This window comes from Gadus morhua, chromosome 3, assembly GCF_902167405.1.
Source record: "Gadus morhua chromosome 3, gadMor3.0, whole genome shotgun sequence".
NCBI classification, from domain to species: Eukaryota; Metazoa; Chordata; class Actinopteri; order Gadiformes; family Gadidae; genus Gadus; species Gadus morhua.
The window spans coordinates 8,308,215-8,328,706 of NC_044050.1; the positions used below are offsets into that span (position 1 = coordinate 8,308,215).

The 20,492-nt window shown below is 47.3% G+C and overlaps 1 protein-coding gene across 1 annotated transcript in view; it reads left to right on the plus strand.

Annotated features, from left to right (window-relative positions):
* Nucleotides 1-209: 209 nt before the first annotated feature.
* klhl5 (kelch-like family member 5) overlaps nt 210-20,492 on the plus strand; it is a 62,374-nt gene continuing 42,091 nt past the window's right edge. Inside the window, exon 1 of the mRNA XM_030350457.1 lies at nt 210-336. Within this exon, the coding sequence (XP_030206317.1) occupies nt 317-336 (20 nt within the window). The 5' untranslated portion in view covers nt 210-316. The remainder of the gene's footprint in view (nt 337-20,492) is intronic.

The window sequence follows — 20,492 nt, forward strand, 5'->3', positions numbered from 1 at the left end:
TCACCCAAAGACTTCCTGTTGAACTTCCTGTCTTATCAGAAATTGTTAGGGGGTGAGTGTCACTTTCAACTGTAAGTCTTGAGCATGGTGAGCCTGTGTGTGTGTGTGTGTGTGTGTGTGTGTGTGTGTGTGTGTGTGTGTGTGTGTGTGTGTGTGTGTGCGTGCGTGCATACGTGCGTGTGTGTGTGTGTGTGTGTGCGTGTGTGTGTACGTTAGTGTGTAAGTAAGTGCATGTGTGTGTGTGTGTAGGTAGGTGGGGGTGGGGGAAGTTTGGCAGTATCACAAAACCTTTGGTTGGGAAGAAATATTTAGTAATATGGACTCATCCACTCTAGGGTAAGATATATTTTGTTGCGTTATGTTTCAAAGAATTTGCAGACAATTTCAAGGTGCATTTACATTGCAACTAGCTCTGAGCATAAAATGACCAGGACATATCTGTGGTCAATGCTGATTGACAGTGATTTCAATAATAAATATAGTTGCAAACAACCATGAAGGGGACCTACTGTGTGACCGTTTGACAGTATGACTGACAGTATGATCGCATGACCGACAGTCTGACCAACAGTCTGACCGACACTCGGACCGATAGTGTGACCGTATGACCGACAGAATGACCGTATGGCCGACAGTATGACTGACTGACAGTATGAGTCATACTGTCAGTCATACAGTCATACTGTCTGTCATACTGTCAGTCATACTGTCGTACTGTCATACGGTCATTCTGTCTGTCATTTGGTCATACTGTCGCTCATACTGTATGACTGAATGCAGCCGTATGACTGAATGACTGACAGTATGACTGTATGACAGACAGTATGACCGTATGACTGACAGTGTGACTGTATGACCGACAGTTTGACCGTGTCGCGTTTTAGAAGAAAGTAGTCCGGATCCGGATCGCTTATAAGTTTTAACTCACTTTATTTGTTAAAGTATTTCGGTATGGTAACTATGAAGCAAAAGGGAGGGAATTTTATCGAACACGCGTGGAGAAAAATACTGAAGAGCTACTTTGAGCCCCGGGGCTTAGGCCCGAGGCTCTCTGCGGGTCTGCCTATGTTTCTGACCTCAATCTGACCCCCACTCTGGTTAGTATGAAGTGGGCGTGCCCACTTGATAGACACTTACGGAAGACAAAATATGTCTTCCGTAAGTGGAGGTATGCTGAGCTTGGTCGGTATGGTAATATGGCATTGGAATGCCTTAAAAACTAAACAATCACCAACCATGTTTCCTAAGCATATTGTGTCAAAATCCACTGTCAAACGGATGTTAGCAAAATTACGTGTGTAGCGCTTTAAGGCCCAGCCTGCATCGTAGAGAGGCTGTGGTGCAGAAGGGAGAATTCTTTTTTCAGATATAGTCTCAAATTTGGCATGGGTACACTAAGGAATCTCTTCCTAATAGCCATATTCAACAGCCGAGCCTACGTATTTGAATGCAATGCTAGAGCTGTTTAAACATTGGAGGTATGCATGTATTTCACTTTCAAATGTATATCTCTGCCATCTTTGACCTTATTGCTATGAATTTAACACCATATAGTCCCACAGTCACCTGGTACATGTACATGTACATACAGCTTTTACCACTTTCGGTGCCAAAGGAGTTAATGCAGTGGTTTTCAAACTGTGAGGCGCACCTCCCCTGAGGAGTTCTTCAGGGGGGGCGTGAAGTGAGAAAAAAATATACCAGAAAAAGTAACGCAAGAAAAACGCAAAGACGAAGACGTCAAAAGGGTTGGTCTGAAGCAGCCTAATTACCCGTAGGTGTGGTTTGGGCGTAACGTGCAATGAACCAATCGGAGCGTTTTCTCACATCCCCTTTAAGAGCGATCGGCGCTTGTTCCATGGCGGATTGCTATTATGATGGCGGATTTGCCAGGCGCACGCCAAGAAAGGTTCAGAGGAGTGAGAAAATAATTTGTTTTTCGGCTAAATCTCCTTCAAATCTTTGCAACTTTTCATTTTTCGTTTTGTATTTTTTTTTTTCATTTACGCCTACGAACATTTGGACAAGTCGACTAAAAAATGTCTCAATGACATTCCGATGTTTTGGGCTCACTTTCTCTGAATCACAAGGTTATGAATGCATTGTAATAATTGTACAATGTAGCTAAACAATAGAGCGGAGATGTCATTAGTTTGCGTACCTCACTATATACGATGCAGCTCCTCTAACAGATGAGCTCTCCTCTCCCGTGCTGCTGCTGGGGCATTTGGACGTAATGGCATCGGCACATGCAGTTCAGCATCACGTCTCCTTAAGTCCTCTAATCTATCCTCATCAATGTCATCGACACATCCATGATTCATGGCAATGTTGTGTAAAACACAACATGCCACAAAGAATGCTGCGACTTTTTGAGGAGCATGCTTTAAAGTACCACCTGACCTATCCAAACACCTGAAGCGCATTTTCAGTATTCCGAATGTACGTTCAATTACACTGCGTGTTTGTGTGTGTTTCCTGTTTAATACAATTTCGCGCACTGTTGCTGGCATAAGAAATGGGGTCATGAGCCATGTCTTCAACGGATAGCCGTTGTCCCCTAACAGCCACCCATCCAAGGGAGGATTCCCCTCGAATTCCCCAAGAACACTGGATCATTGTTATACTCCGTTTAAGGGTGGATACAAGGCCCAGTCTCTTGCTCCTGTAGGGAAAAGCGACCATGCTGCTGTCTTCCTCTGGCCATCGTATGTCAACAAACTACGAAGGGAACCCCCGATGACGAGACAGGTGCGTCGGTGGACGGACCAATCGGAGGACAGCATGCGAGTAGCACTACATGAAGCACTTTGGGGTACGTTTAAGAACTGCACTGTAGATATTAACACTGACATTGATGTGCTCACTAGGGCTGTCAAAATTGCTCAAAAATGACATTCGAATGTTCGTTTGGAAAAAAATCACGAATTCGAACTATTCGAATATCTGGTTGCCTATTTTACGCAGTTGCCGTCAATATGTCAATAATGCGACAAAACCATGGTTCAAATTAGCGGGATATATATATATCCTATAAACAGCCCAGTAACGTGGAGGCCTAATCATGAAAAGCCACAACTTTGTATCGCTTGCATTTCACCACCACACCTGCAAGCGCGCAAACTATAGTAATCTGAAGAAGACGCCCGCTCCTGAATGTTACAAAGTATGCTAGTGGTAACGTTCCTTGCTTTGCTTACCAAGTTACCATTTATCGAGAAGGCCTATTAAAATCGATAAAGAAAAATATGCATGTCGCCTACGTCTTCCACCATGCCAGCGAAAGGGCCAGCACTACGCACCGTTCGGATTCATGAAAAAAAAGCTGTCTCGGACTTTGCCGAGAACATTGCGTTATAGCAGCTTTCACCAGCCAGACTACTAGCTCCCTGAGCTCTACTTCGGATGCTTATTGAATGGCATAGCCGAGCTGGAATACCTATATCCAAGTACGGAAACCCCGAGGGGATAAAATACATTCGCTCTTCACAATACTAGTCTGTTACACTTGTACCGCGGGAGTGTTTTTTCACATTCGAATATTATGAGGGACATCGCGAACAGACAGAGGCTCATTCACAAAGCAGATAGAGGCGCTTGTACCGCGGGAGTGTTTTTTCACATTCGAATATTAATTTTCACGTTCGAATTCGCGTTTTTGGATACATTTCGAACGAATATTCGAACTTCGAATATTCGTTGACAGCCCTAGTGCTCACTGAGAATGTCGTTAATATTATCTCCACAACCACAGACATGCATGTCCCCAAAGTGACTGTTAAAGTATTTGAAAACCAGAAACCATGGATAAATAATAATACCCGGAATGCCCTGAAACAACGCACGGCTGCATATAAATTAGGATTGGAGACTGGCAATATGGATGACTACAAAGCAGCAGCATACAATGTGAGAAAGGTAGTGAAGGATGCCAAGAGGGAATATGGGGAGAAGATGGAATCCAAATTCCAGCAAGGAGACCTCAGGAGCGTATGGCAGGGGCTAAAAATCATGACGGACTACAAACGCCCGCCCCCCTCCTCGGGAGGTGCAAGTAAGGAGTTGGTGGATAACCTCAACACTTTTTTTGCACGCTTTGACACCTGCCAAGGGGCCATTGCACCAGGGAGGGAGAGCGACGGAGTAGGAGGGAGTGGAGGACCACTCGTTCTCTCTGAACATGATGTCAGGAGGACACTTAAGCTGGTGAACGCCAGGAAGGCTGAAGGACCAGATGAGATAGCGGGGCGGGTTCTCAAGGTTTGCGCCGACCAATTGGCACCAGTGTTCACGGCTATATTCAATCTGTCCCTGGCACAGTCCATCATCCCCATATGCTTTAAAAGGTCCACCATCATCCCCATACCCAAAAAACCTAGACCAGCCTGTCATAATGACTATCGCCCAGTTGCTCTTACCTCTGTGGTGATGAAGTGTTTCGAGAAGCTGGTCAAGGCCCACATCTGCTCTTCACTGCCCAACACCCTGGACCCTCTACAATTCGCGTACCGGCCCAACAGATCCACTGAGGATGCCATTACTCACATATTACACAGTGTCCTATCACACCTGGACAAGAGTAAGGGGAAAGTGCTGAACTATGTGAGACTATTATTTGCTGATTATAGTTCAGCCTTTAATACCATCCTCCCCTCCACCCTCATCAAAAAGCTCAGGAGCCTGGGGCTGAACGACGCGCTCTGCAGGTGGATCCTGGACTTTTTAATAGAGAGACCTCAGGTGGTGAAAGCTGGCCGGCACACCTCATCCCCCCTCACCCTCAACACAGGGGCCCCCCAGGGCTGTGTTCTGTCCCCTCTACTGTACTCCCTGTACACCCACGACTGTGCAGCCATCGCAGACTCAAATACCATCATAAAGTTTGCTGACGACACCGTAGTGGTAGGCCTAATCCGAAACAACGATGAAACGGCCTACCTGGAGGAGGTGAGGTGCCTGACAAAATGGTGTCTGAAAAACAATCTGCACCTCAACGCCAGCAAAACGAAGGAGATGCTGGTGGACTTCGGGAGGACACAGAAACGGGAATACACGCCTGTATCCATCAATGGGACCCCTGTGGAGAGGATGGACACATTTAAGTACCTCGGTGTCCAAATCACAGATGATCTGACGTGGTCTACCCACCTGGACACCGTGGGAAAGAAAGCCAGACAGAGACTGTACCATCTCAGGAGGCTGAAGAAATTCAGGGCCTCCAAACCAGTCCTGCGGAGCTTCTACACCTGCACCATAGAGAGCATGCTGACTGGGAACATCACCGCTTGGTATGGGAACACCACCATTCAGGACCGTAAGGCTCTGCAGAGAGTGGTGCATTCAGCTGAGCGTACCATAGGGGGGAAACTCCCTAATCTAGCAGACATTTACACCAAGCGGTGCAAGGGCAGGACCAGCAGCATCTTGAAAGACCCCAGCCATCCTGGCTACGGACTATTCTCCCTGCTCCGCTCTGGAAACAGATACCGCTCACTGGCGGCAAAAACTGAGAGACTAAGGAAGAGTTTCTACCCCCAAGCTGTGAGGTATCTAAATGGTACTGATTAAAGCACTTTGAGCAACTGCACTTATTGATATATATATTTATTTAAGTAATCCCCCGCTCCTTAGACTTTGTGCAATAACCTCTGACATATTGAATGCATTTACTGTTTTGTTATGTTGTTATGCATATATTTAGCATGGAGCCGACTGTGAACATTTCACTGCAATGTATTGTGTATGTGACAAATAAAATCTGAATCTGAATCTGAATCTGAATATGGCAGGAATGGTCGAGTTTGCCAATATGAAAGAGTCATGGCTTGAGCCAGGGTAATTAGCAAAGACGTGATTTATTCTACAATCAGCATCGGAAATGACTTGGATATTAATCGAATTAGTTCCCTACCGGTTTATGTATATGAGTGCGTTTACTGATGCGGGGCACGTAGCTGCACATGGGTGCAGTCTATAGCACCAAGGACGCCAGGGAACCCATACTTGGTCCAAAACTCCTGCTTTGTTCTTTCCTGGCTGTCAGGTGTAACGGGGAATTTGATGTATTCCCCAGCATGTCGGACTAGACCTGACGTAACTGCATGTATAGCCGAACTTATTGCCGATTGTGAAATGCGTCCAATAGAAGGGGATGCTGGAACGACCCAGATGCATAGAAATGCAGTGCCGCTGTAACTTTCACTGCAACGGGGAGGGCATAGGGACAGCGTGCATCAGTCCCCAGCTCATCTGCCAGGAGATGGCAGATATCTGTGACAGCCTGACGGGTCAGGCGTAGCTTACGCCTGCATTCCTCCTCACTCAGGGAGAGATAGGTGTGTCTGGGCCGGTAGACCCTCTCCCCCCGGCGTCTGATCCTCTGTCCCAAGACGTATTCCATTCCAATAGAAAAATTATGAGCAACCTCAACTCAACTGGTAAGTTGCAGAGTAAGGTTTTAAATGGACTTACAGAAGGTGATTTCGCAGTCTTCAGAATGTATTTCGCTGTCTTCAGAATTGTGGTTCCTGATTCTTGACGGACAACCCACTTTGACAGATGTCCTTATATACATGTGTCTCTTGCCACTATTGGTCAACCAGGTCAATTTGATCCGTCATTACGCCTGCTACAATTCGCGTGAATAATTTGGGTAAATGTGTACGCTAGATGTATGCCTATTTATTTTATCTTTATGGACACCACAATGATTTTCCTTGTGTGGTAACATTTTATTTTCCTTGTAATGATGTATGGTTTGCAAAAATGGGAACTGCTGTCTGTGTAGATGAGAGAAGCATAGTGTATGGGCGAGGTGCACAAGCAATCCGTATGCATCGCATGCGCATGCATGCGCCCTTCAAAATAGCATCTGAACAACGCGCCACTGACTTTAAACCAGGTATTTCCTGGTCAGTAGCGCAATTGTATTCAGAAACGGCAAAATACCGTTTGCGCCAGAACACGCCTCCTCCTTTCGCCATACCGCCCCTTGGGGCGCATGATCATTCCCTAATTTACCGGCGAGTGGCGGTGGTGGGAAAAGAACGCTCTGCGCCAGTTGTAAACTAGCAACGACACATATGCGCCAGTGACTAAGTCACTTGCGCCGGATGCAAGATAGGGCCCATAGTGTTTATGATATAGTGCACGATATAGGGAACGAACAAACGAATTCGGTCACTACACTGAACATTTCTAAACGTCATTTGCGTCAGAAACATTTCAAACTGTGAGGCGCACCTCCCCTGAGGGGCGCCGAGTTCCTCAGAGTGAGAAAAAATTATTCCAGAAAAAGTAACGCAAGAAAAACGCAAAGACGAAGACGCGCTGTGTTCGAAATCATTCCCTATTCACTCACTCATTATTCCCCATATAGTGTTTATGATATAGTGCACGATATAGGGAACGAACAAACGAGAATTCGGTCACTACACTGAACATTTCTAAACGTCATTTGCGTCAGTAAATGCGCCGGGTATTTGTGTGAAGCAGACAGCTGCGCCCACATCATGTAAACAAACCGGACACCCACGAGGAAAACTGGAGGTTGTATTAATGTTGTATGTTACATTTCCTTGATCAAGTTTTTTTTAATTAATTTTGAATGTTACATTTTCTATTTTAAATCCCAAATAAATTGTTTACATTTCTATTCGTTTTCGCGGTTATTCAGCTTCTTCTTCTCCTCCGGAAAAACACGACCACATTGCATTGTGGTATACGGGAGCAACATGTAGGGAACATCGTATGTTCACTCAAATTTTGGGTATTTTCAGTCCACTATATAGTGCGCATGGAATTGACTACTGGGAATTCGAACACCACAATAAAATGGCGAGCACCCTATATAGTGCACTATATCCGTGATAGTGATCGATTTCGAACACAGCTACGCAAACTCATTGCTCCCACTAAAGTGGAGGTGTGCTAAAAAGGAGGCTAAACCGGCAGTTTACAGATTAAGATGTTCAAATGTATTTTAAAAACGATAAGCAAAAACATGCTTAGATAAAGATGTGTGTTAAGAAATGTGTTTAAAAACGAACAAAGATGTTTAGAATGTTTCAAAAATATGTTAAAAATGTTTCAAAAAAATATGACAGATTTTTAAAATGTGTAAAATATGATCAGAGATGTTTAAGATATGATCAGAGATGTTTAAAATGTGTAAAATAATTGAAAGATCTTTCAAAACACAGGGATCTTTTGATTCCATAATTAATTTCACAAGTTCTACGAGAATGGCAATTTTTATAACTTTTGGAGGCAAAAAGTCAGGAAAATAATAATAATAATAATAATAATAATAATAAAAATAACGATTATAATAGGGTTCCTACGGATTTCGTAGGACCCCTAATTAAAGGAGGCATATTATGGTGTTTTCCCAACAAGTAAACATATTTGAGTTCCAGAAAAATGTTTTTGAAACTGTTTGCTGGAAATAACTTTTAGGAAAAAAATATCTTGCCTACTGCTATTCCCCTCTGTTTCAGTCCCTTCAGAATGCGCTGTTTCTGGTGTCTGTAGCTTTAATGCATACGAGCTGCTGCCCATTGACCAATGAGCTCTCAGACTGAACCACATCATGGAGGAGAAGGGATTGTTGCCATTTGCGTGCTCCTGGAGCTCTATATCTATATAATATAATATTTTAATGACCACAGGCGAGGCAGTGAGCGAAGTAAGGCTTAACAGCGGGTTTATTGAATTCCACAACTTGGACAGGCTGGAGCAGCTCGACCGGAAAACCACAACGACAACCCCCGCGCAGAAGGAAACACCCAGAACCCCCTCTGAGATGGCCCGCCCCTATCTCCCAAACCCTGTGACGCTACATTACCCCCCCTTCACAAAGTTCCTCGCCCCAAGGAATCACAGAAAAACACACAGCCCTCAGAATAACTTAACTGCCTTTAACATAATGAGCTTCAACCCCCAGTATAACAACAGGCACAACACTGAACAACATTACTTTTCGTTTCCTATAGATAGCAGACAAAGTATTTTAAGTGCCCTGGTGGCCTCGGGCGACAGACCGAGGCCCCGCCAGTGTAGCCGGGGGGGTGGGCTTTGAGGAGGCAGGGCGACAGCGAGGAGTCGCTGGACCCCCCTGGGCCAGTGGGGCGGCACCCCCTCGGTACGGAGCCAGTCTGTCTCTGTGCAGTGCCACCCTTCTTCCTTTAGGTGGTAGGTGCAACCGGTACACCACCTCACCCAGCCTCTCCAGAACTCGACAGGGACCCACCCAAGGACTGTCCAGTTTAGGGCATCTCCCCTTCTTCCTTTGGGGATTGAACTCCCAAACCAGTTCTCCCGCCTGGAAATGCCTGCCTTTGCTTTTTACATCGTAGTTTCTTTTCTGCCTCACTCACCCCTGCCCTCTGCTGCTGCTCCTGGGCAAATAGGTGGGCCGACTCCAGGCGATCTTGGAGTCTCCTGGCATACCCGGGGCCAGGGGAACAGTCTGGGGCATCCGGTGGTCGACCAACCGCTAACTCTGCTGGGGTACGTAGCTCCCTTCCCAGCATGAGAAGGGACAGCCTGCATGCCGTAGACTCCCGCACGGCGGTGCGGCAAGACATGAGAACCAGGGGAAGGTGATTATCCCAGTATGTCTGGTGCTGGGAGGTGAGGATGGCCAGCTGTTGGCCCATAGTGCGGTGAAATCGCTCCACCAGTCCATCACTCTGGGGAGATGTGCGTGGTCTTATGAATGCCCAGGCGCTCACACATGGCGGAGAACACCCGAGACTCAAAGTTTCTCCCCTGGTCGCCATGCAAGGTCTCTGGCACCCCAAAACGGCTGAACATGCCTTCAGACAGTGCGTCGGCCACGGTCTCAGCTTCCTGATCGGGGATGGCAGTAGTCGATGGCCGTGAGAACATAGCGGTTGCCTCTGTCCGAGCGGGGCAGTGGCCCCGCTACATCTACCGCCACCCTCTCCATAGGGGCGCCCACCAGAACCTGCTGAAGGGGAGCATGTGAGCGCCCGGTGGGGCCCTTTCGTGCGGTTTCGTTCGTCCCTTTTCGCCGCCCCTATCTCCCAAACCCTGTGACGCTACAATATAATAATAATAATATTATGTATGGGTACTTAATAATATTATATCTAATATAACGGCCAAAAGCCTTGTGTGCCTCGGATGATATTATGAATCATAAAGACTCATCTGATGTCTTCCAGAACAAGTAGGGGATATCTCGGACATGGTTGAGAAAAATTGGGGGAAAAGGAACTTTGGCCTTGACTCTCTGAAGCCCATGAACCGCGACCTGGAGGGATTTTACTCCGGGAGGTGAGCTGCCGGGCTGCAGTCGAGTTCCCCCTGCCGGAGCTGCTCTTCCACTGGTCCACAAAATCTTAGCTATACTCTGATTGGAGGGGAGAGAGGAAGTGGGAGGTAATATTCAACTGTGCCCCCTTCCCCTTCCTACATAGGAGGGGGCGCCGAAACTGACTCGCTCGTCTGGTAACTGTAGGCGGGGTACTTCAGAAATGCGTATCTCACTCAAAAAAATATTTACAGACTTTTTTCAAAGTTTGTATGCGTGTGGGTGCACCAGAGACCCAAAACAACACCCCAAATCCAAGTTAAAGTGTTGATTTCATAATATGTCCCCTTTATATAATATGTCCCCTTTCATAATATGTTCTGCAAAGAAATAATTCTTGCCATCCCATACCTTTGTATAGAAGGATTATACCATCAACCCTCCTCAGAGTCCTCCCCCCCATGCCATCCAGCCACCTCAGACAGGACACTGGTACTGATTGAATTCTGAAATTCTCCAGCCTACTAACTGGAAGCTGCTCAATCGACCAATCGGGATTTCAACTTTGCGTGTCTCTGCTGAAGTAGGCTACAGAGTAGACTGACTACTGCTGAGGTTGTGATGCCCTGAGGCAGGACATTAGAAACACAGCAGGTGGCATCAGTTTATAGGGAACACCTTGCCGGTGGGTTGAAGGTGGTTTGATTGGAAGACCAAAGTCAGAACCCTAATAGACTGAAAGATGAGATAATGAGCTGATAGACACGCCTTTGTATGAGTTGAATAAAGGGTGTGGGGTGGTCAGGTGGGTGCGGTCGGGTGTTAGTGGGTGTTGGTGGGTGTTGGATGGTTAGGTGGGTGTGGGTAGGAGTTAGCTGGTTAGGTGGGTGTGGGTAGGAGGTGGGTGTGGGTAGGAGTTAGCTGGTTAGGTGGGTGTGGGTAGGAGTTGGCTGGTTAGGTGGGTGTGGTCGGGTGTGGGTGGGGGTGGGGTGGCTAGGTGGTCGTGGGTGGAGGTGGGGTGGCTAGGTGGTCGTGGGTGGGGTTGGGGTGGCTAGGTGGTCGTGGGTGGGGGTGGGGTGGCTAGGTGGTCGTGGGTGGGGGTGGGGTGGCTAGGTGGTCGTGGGTGGGGGTGGGGTGGCTAGGTGGGTGCCGCCGGGGGAGGTACCCCCGAGCCACCATGATTTAACGGCGGAGACAGCACAAACACGCTGCCCCACCTCTCAGGAGAGGGAGGCGTGGGGAAGCTTTACGAGTCTTCGCGGGCTGATTACGATGTTTTACTCTGAGATTATTATGCTTTATGAGGGAAACCTTGAAAGGTGATAAAGTCTGGTTGATGTAGCACCCCCTCCTAGTAATATGATATGTGTGCGTCGGTCGGGGGGGCGGTATGTGTCTCTGTCCGTCCGTGCCACCCCGATGTGTTTGCAGCTCGTCGGGGCCTTGGTGATTTTGTTCATTCTCTGCGTTTTCCTCTCCTTGTTCGTACCCGACGTGCGTTCGTTGTCCTACTGTAACCGATCCGTTCGCTCGAAGAGATGTATGGCGCAGTCTGGCTGGTTTTTGGCATGAGTTTCAAGGTTAAAGCGATCACTGTGTGTGTGTGTGTGTGTGTGTGTGTGTGTGTGTGTGTGTGTGTGTGTGTGTGTGTGTGTGTGTGTGTGTGTGTGTGTGTGTGTGTGTGTGTGTGTTTGTGCGTGCGTGCGTGTGTGTGTGTGTTTAGTGTCCCTGCGTGCATATATCTGTGTGTACACGTTCGTGAACGAGCCTGTGTGTGATTTAGTGTGTATATGGCATTTGTCTGTGCGTGTGTGTGTGTATGTGCGCATGTGTGTGTGTGTGTGTGTGTGTGTCTCTGTAAACGTGTGCGTGTGCGTGTGTGTGTGTGTGTGTCTCTGTAGACGTGTGTATGTGTGTCTGTGTGTGTGTGTGTGTGTGTGTGTGTGTGTGTGTGTGTGTGTGTGTGTGTGTGTGTGCGTGTGTGTGTGTGTGTGTGTATTTGTGTGACCCGCACACATTTGCACTTGGTGCTTCAAATGGGAGCCCCATTGTATCGTAGTTTGTAGGGAACAGAGCCGTGCAGCAGGGTGGCGCCCCTGTGCTCACCTTGCCTTCATCCGAATCACTGCTTTAACCTTCTCCTGGTGAGGAAATCCACATCAATAAAGGCCCCTAAACATCAGCTAGAGCAGAAAAACACGAGAAATGAAAATCAATGGCAATCTGCAACCGCTGCTCACCTCAGCCATGTCCCCAGAGGGAGGGCCGTGGTGCAGGTGTTGGGCTCGGTGTAGACCGAATGGAATAACTTAAACCTTGGTCCAAAGTGGATTTTAGTCACTTGGTATGGGGTTCTGGAGAAGAAGCCCAGCATGCTATAATAGAAAAGCAACATTAATAGGCCTGCTTAAGATAATGTAATAATTATGAAAGTTAAAAAATGGATGGACGTTTAATAATTCATAGCCCATCATCATGCATAGATCGAACAAAATTGTGTGTATTGACCAAGCAAAGGTCTGGCTTATTGAGAGAAATTGATATTGTCATGTGGAATCGTCTGTGTGTGAGTGTGTGTGTCTGTGTGTCTCTCTGTGACTGTGTGTACATGATCTAGTGGTATTCCCTCTTGTGTTGTCCTGATAATGACGGTGCAGTATCTGGCTGTAGCCGTTCTTCTGACATAGATATGATCAGGAGAAATGGAGCATTATTTGGCTCTGCCTGTCCTCCACCTTATCCTTCTAAGGGCCCCAGCCATGATTATTCCTTGCACGTTTACTAGCAGCTTGTACAATGAGAATCAGATGGTCAACCTATCTCATGATTTAATGGAAAATAGCGAGGACACACACACATGCACCCACCCCCCCACCCCCAGCCCACACACACACACACACACACACACGTCCAAACTGTCCTTTATGCATAAGAGCATGTATTTTTAGATAATATTATTCAACATACTTAGCAAAGAACAACCTGAGGCAGAAAAGGCCTCCTGCACATTTTCCTTAATTCCATGCTTCTAGGTATTCTGCTAGTGGGCTAGTGGGCCTGTATGGAACAATGACCACCTTTGATGCGATTACTTTTGTTACCATAGCTGGCGTCTATTTTTAGCATAATGGTTCTTAATTCTGAAACTTCAACACGCAGTGGCCTGTGCCCACTCTTTCCCCTCCCCGGGGGGTCCTTTCAGCCTTGGTGTTTGGCTTCTCTTCCTCCGTCTCCTGTTCCCGTTCTGATAGCATAACAATAAACATCACAGGGCCAAGTGGTGATAACCTGCTGGGTCAGCTTTCTCTTAATGCCCCAATAACACCACCACTAGCTGTTATATGCTGAGTCATTTAGTAGTACAAGACCCCCCCCCCCCCCCCCCCCCCCACACACACACACACACACACACACACACACACACACACACACACACACACACACACACACACACACACACACACACACTCTTCATCTGTAGCCTTGAATCTCAAGTCCGCTCCTCTTGGTGCAAACTGCTGGCTGCTTATCGTTGTTGTGCTGAGTGTGAGTAACTTTCAGTGTGTGCGTTTATGTGTGTGTGTGTGTGGTGTGTATGTGTGTGTGTGTGTGTGTGTGTGTGTGTGTGTGTGTGTGTGTGTGTGTGTGTGTGTGTGTGTGTGTGTGTGTGTGTGTGTGTGTGTGTGTGTGTGTGTGCTAACTATTATTCTAACTATTAAACAAGTTTAATTTAGTTGACCAATCGGGACAGGGTCATATTAGGTTGAGTTTCTTTGTGAATCTCGAATGATGCAAAAGATGGCATTTCTGAAAGTGTCCCGCCATATTCCTGCCCCTTTGTGGCGGCCTTATCATTTTCATCAGCTCAAGGCCAGCAAAATATACTCTTTATTAGGGCCGCAATTCCAATTCTTTAGGCCCCTGTTTCGAAATGCCATGATTATCTTTTGTCCTTCATTTCCTACCAGGCCCATGAATTGGGCAGAAAAGTAGAGGTGGAAGACATACATGGGATAAACCATGACGGGGTATCCCATTATTGGAAAATGACGGTGCCGATGCTACAAAACGGAAGCATATCAGTAAATACGAAACTCTGTGGGAGAACGTGGCTGCTGTATAAGTCTTCTGTCAAACTTTAACGCCTGGCAGTTTCACATCTGCTTTCACATGATCTCACCAAACACACCCTATTAATAGCCCTATTTATAATGATACATTATTTCATATTCAAGGAATAAAAGGTAAATTAAGGTGTCATGCAACTAATCCGTTATTGCAGTTCTTTCTGCTAGTTTAATAATGCATGGACGTTTAATAATTGATATCCCATCATCATGCATAAATCGAACAACATTTTGTGAATTGAACAAGCTAACGTCTGGCTAATTGAGAGAAATTGATATTGTCATGTGGAATTGTGTGTGTGTGAGTGTGTGTCTGTGTGTACATGATCTAGCGCTATTCCCTCTGGTGTTGTCCTGTGATAGTGACAGAACGTATATGGTCAGGAAACAGGGAGCATTATTTTGCTCTGCCTGTCCTCCACCTGTTCCCAACTGTCCCAGCCATGATTATAATATTACGAAACTCTGTGGGAAATGACCACCGCCGCATTAGTGTACCGTCAGGCACGCCCAGCAGTTTCACATCTGTTTTCACATCACTACGTTGTGCAAAGTCTCACCAAACCCACCTCATATCACAATCTGTCAGAGAAAAAAAATGTGGCTCCAAACCTTCATGTACACACAAAGGTTTGACACGCAGTGCAGCTGGCCTTAAGACCCACGCGGCGTTGGTTACGTTTTGTCCCTCAACTCGTTCCACATCCTTCTTGGTAAACCCCAACTACTGACCCAAAATGCCTAATTTGGAAAGGAGCATTCACGCTGACTGAGGGAGTGCTCCAGAGCTGAGTGATTACCCCGAGATTGTGAATACTGGGTCACTGATTGCTTTTCAAATGGGGCGGCGGGGGGGGGGGGGGGGGGGGGGGGGGGGGGGGATTGGGATGGTACTGTAGCATCCTAGCCTCAATCCGTTCTACTGGTAGCATGTTAGGCTGCTCCGACAACCAGAAAACCATCCATTGTGTTTCATCTTCTGGTCTGTCCGTTGCTGGCCATCTGCTCCACAGCCCCCCCCCCTCTCAGTCTCTCCAGGGTTTATGGATCGATGGCTGCCTGCAGGGGGGCCAGAAGGTGACCTTCAGCAACGGCGATCAGAGAGCGAGCTGTGAGACGTGTAAGATGGCTCAGGCCTCTCACACCCAACAGGGCCAATCAACACAGTGTTTGTTTGTGCGTGTGTTTGGATTGATTGTGTAGAAACACTCCCATTCATGATTCTGTTTGTTTGTGTGTATATTCGTACATGGTGTGAGTGTGTGTGTGCGTGTATGAGAGTGTGCTCGTAGGTTTGCGCATGAGTGAAGTTGTGTATGCAATGACATGCCTGCGTGCTCATCTGTGATTGTGTTAAGGGCAGGTATACAATCATGCAAGCACATGATTGTGTGTGTTTATGTGTGTATATTCATACTTGCATGGTGTATATATGTGTGCGTATGTGTCTGTGTGTGTGCGTGTGTGCGTGCCTCAACTCCCTCGTTCTCTTCTTTCCATGTCCTTCTGCTTCCCATTAGAGGCAGTGGGTGTGTGCGCGGGGGGGGGGGACTCACACTGGGCTGGCATGAAAGGAACGGAGGGAGAGACGGTTTTGCAGCGATGAGCAGATCTGGTGGAAGACAAAATGTCACTCGAAGAGTTTGGGAGAAAATAGCTAGGGGACATAGCACACACACACTCCCCCACACACACATAAACACATACAAACGCACACAGATACACAGAAATATAAACAGTGCATTGAAAGGTTATTCAGGCTGATTGCAACATCGGGAATGAGAGATGAACAGAGCCTGAGGGGAGTGCGATGAGAGAGAGAGAGAGAGAGAGAGGGAGAGAGAGATAGAGAGAGAGAGAGAGAGAGAGAGAGAGAGAGAGAGAGAGAGAGAGAGAGGAGAGAGAGAGAGAGAGAGAGAGGGGGAGAGAGAGAGAGAGGGAGAGGGAGAGGGAGAGGGAGAGAGAGAGAGAGAGAGAGGGGGAGAGAGAGAGAGAGAGAGAGAGAGAGAGAGAGAGAGAGAGAGAGAGAGAGGGAGAGGGAGAGGGAGAGGGAGAGAGAGAGAGAGAGAGGGGGAGAGAGAGAGAGAGAGAGAGAGAGAGAGAGAGAGAGAGAGAGAGAGAGAGAGAGGGAGAGGGAGAGGGAGAGGGAGAATGAGAGAAAGGGAGATGATGCAGTGTGGTTGGGTGAGAACAGAGGAGCCTGGCCGGGTAGTGACATAGGGGGATTGGTGGGAGGCTAACAGGGGGGCCGTGTCTGGAGGGGGGCAAGGCAGACATGTGTTTGGAGGACAGGAGGACGAGTGATGCCGCGGCAGCAGTGACAGAGAGAGATTTAGTGTGAAAGAGAGAGAGTGGGCAAGAGCGAGGGAGAGAGGAGAGGCAAAATTGTCGAGTTAGCAGTTTTCTGTCCTCCAACTGTCCTGCGATTAGGCCAGAGCCAGTCCCACCAGACACATGCACCTGTGCACATACTATGCAACTAATATTATTTGAAAAGACGACTGTTGTGTTGACCAAATGCCATATACTATTTGAACATATCTTGATCATTTTAATTGTTCATCACGGCAAGGCAACTAGCCATAGAGAATGGCATTGAATGTAAATCAGCCATTCCTCACAGAAGCATAGGCTTCTTGCACCTGCAGCGCTTTCTGCAACCACTCTTGCAGGCAGCAAGATCAATTACAATTAGAAGATCCAAAGCGACTTACATCGGTTAATATACACATTGCCACACCGACGGCAGAGTCAACCATGCAAGGCGACAGCCAGGTCGTCAGGAGCAGTTAGGGTTATGTGTCTTGCTCATGGACACATCAACACTCAGCTACGAGGAGCTGGCTATCAAACTAGCAACCTTTTGGTTACAAGGCAACTGCTCTATTTCCTGAGCTAAGCCGACCCTGTTGGCAGATCATCTCGTGGCAGGAACTTGATGCTAGTGGCAACGTCGTCCAGTGGGGCTCAAACATTCATCTGTCTCCTCCCACAGCCAGTTAGTTGGTGATTGGTGCACAGGGTCTGGTAGCAGTTTCTATCCCCATATGTGACCACCCTGCTAGACTGCTCTCTTGACATGCTCCAGCAGAGCAGCTTTGGTAGGTGGCATTTTTCCTTGGAAAGAGCTTCCTTCTTGCATGGTCCACCTTGGTGCTGGTGCTGGTTCGGTCAAAAATAAGTTTCACAAACTTCGTAATGTTCATTGCATCATCTGGGATCCCCTTTGGTCCATTTACAAGCATCAGTAGTGCATCAGTTCTGTCATGACTGCCATGTTGACCATGATTGGCACCCAACCGCACCACTCAGTCCGATTACGGGACCCATTTCGGACTCAGACGCGACGTTGTCCCGCTACTCTGGAGCTCCAGGAAGACATCCAGACCGTTGGCAACCAACCGCCACACTCAGTCCGATTACGGGACCCATTTCGGACTCAGACGCGACGTTGTCCCGCTACTCTGGAGCTCCAGGAAGACCTCCAGACCGTTGGCAACCAACCGCCACACTCAGTCTGATTACGGGACCCATTTCGGACTCAGACGCGACGTTGTCCCGCTACTCTGGAACTCCAGGAAGACCTCCAGACCGTTGGCAAACAACCGCACCATTCAGTCCGATTAGGGGACCCATTTCGGCCTCAGACGCTACGTTGTCCCGCTACTCTGTTTGTAATGCTCATACACCTTTCTTATACTCATTGGGACCACTGTCCTTCAACATGGGGCCTCAAAACGGTGTCACACGAAGCCCATAAAATTACAGTGAGCCACCTGCTAAATTTCTTTCTAGACTCCTGGTAGATATTATGACCCCTGGGAGTCTAAACACAACCCATGGGAGTCTAAACACAACCCATGGGAGTCTAGAACTTTTGTACTCTCAAAAATAACGCTGAGTGGGTGGGGCATTGGAGGAAGGCGGGATGATTTGAATGTGCTGTAATGCTCAAATGCAACAAAGGTGAGAGTCCCTTTAACTAAGCTTAAACCAAAAGTCATTAAATTAAAGTTTAACACTTTTCTAGGAAGGGATATAAAAAGTAAACAAAACAGTGAACATATGTACATCCACTTTAATTAAATAGGCATGAACTGTATGCCTCCATAACGTCTTTTATATGTATTTTTTTTACTGAGCGTCAACAATTCTTATGCAAGAAAGTATATCTGCCTTTTCTGGGAGTGAAAGGGGTAACTTGAGCCGATGTCGAGGGGCCAGCTGGCTGCCTGAGAGTGATCATCTAAAATCCATGAAATTTGTATAGGTCGGCATTATTAATAAAAACTACGACACTACTACTATAAAAACTGCAGTTGCAAGGCGACAGTGGGCTGCAAATGCAGGATATGTAATGTGACAATACCGTTGTCAACGGAGGACACAGTGGAACTTGTTTGACTCGTATGCAGGCTTTTGAACACATGGCATTCTTGGGACTTAATTCCATGCTTGGTAGACAAATGCTTTAGCATGTTGCTGGTGTTTGTACCCTTACACGAAATGATAGCATTGCACTGATTACATAAGGCAGCATTTTCATTGCGTTTGGTGAAATGGAGCCAGACTTGCGATGGCTTCCTCCTCTCCATGATGCTGCCTCGTTGTTTGAGCAAACCGGAAAACGTGGTGCGGAATCGTTAAGAAGAATCGATAACGTTGGAGGCGTACGATTCCGATGGAATTGGTTAGTTGGAACCGGTTCTGAGTAGGAACCGGTTCTCGATTCCCACCCCTAACCATGAATGTTGCTCAGTACTGGAATTCAAGGCAGCTCACTTCCCTCCTTCATCAAACCCCAAAGGCTCCTCTCCTCTAGCTGCGTGTCATGGTTATTGTAGGGCAGATACTGCAGGATGAATAATTCAGCTGCTGTGACTTGGTGGGCACATCTGGGCATGTGCTGCACGCAAGAAGGAGCCGGCAGTGCCCACCCTTGTGATCTGCACTTCTACCAGTGCTTAAACCCGGCCACTACCTTGCAACCAATCACCCAGGGCCTTCAGAGCTGCTATCTCTAGATGCAGGCCACTAAACATCAAACTTATCTTCCCCATACAGCTCTGGCCACTTCCACTGAAGCTGCTTTGCATTGGTGTACAATGGTTGATCAAACGCTACTACTGGTGTCTGCCAAGCATACTAGATGTTGAACAGCCTTTCTGACTACGCCTATCGAGTGTTTGATCATTGCCACTGAGAGGGAATAGGGCAATTGGGCAGATTACTTTTCTTCCAGCAAGTTAGTGACTTGCAGGTTATGCAGCCTAAGAAATGCGGTCCACACTCTGATTCACAGAGTTCTCTTCATCATCAGATGCAAGTGCAAGAATCTTCTGCACATTTTCATTACTCTATAGTACTCTCCCTTGATGTTCTGATCAATGTTCTCCCTGCTCAGAGACGCCACGGTGCTAGGTGGTACAGGTGCCTTTGTGGTGCTACCACTGTTGAAGCCTCTCTATAGTAGCTTGGCAAATGGCCCGCTGTTTCTTGGCCTGCAGAACCTCCAACAATCACAATGTTTTGGTCAAGTCCATAATCTGCAAAGGCATGGTGTTGAATGAGTGACAGGCCTGTGCCATGGAATGACTCCTTTGAGGTAGTTGAGCTAGGTTTATATATATTATCAACTGCAGCATTTGTGAAGACGTCACTCTCCATATCAGGAGGGCAAACCAGCTATTCCTTATGGAACTGCTAGGCTGACAGACAGAACACATACGTGTTACTGATACCCAAATGTGAAAGCCGGTCCACAAGTTCCCTCTTCCTGGTTTGGGCATTGACCATCAGGCCTATATGCTATACATATACTATCTATCAGTAGATCTTTCCAGAGCAGAGCTGTGTCTGACGTTGGCAGATGTTGTGGGTCCTTCAAGGCCAATGTTTATTGGTGCCAGCAGTTGGTTCTGAACAGTCTCTTTGGCAGCCTTCTTGGAACGCGGTGAAGGGTTTCTGCTCTTCAAACATGTGGCGACGCGCAACTTTTGCAGCATGGGCCAGGTGCACGGCTGCACTGTCACTGTCCCATTCACATGCCTTGGTCAGGGCTTTACCAATGTCCTCGGAGAATGTGA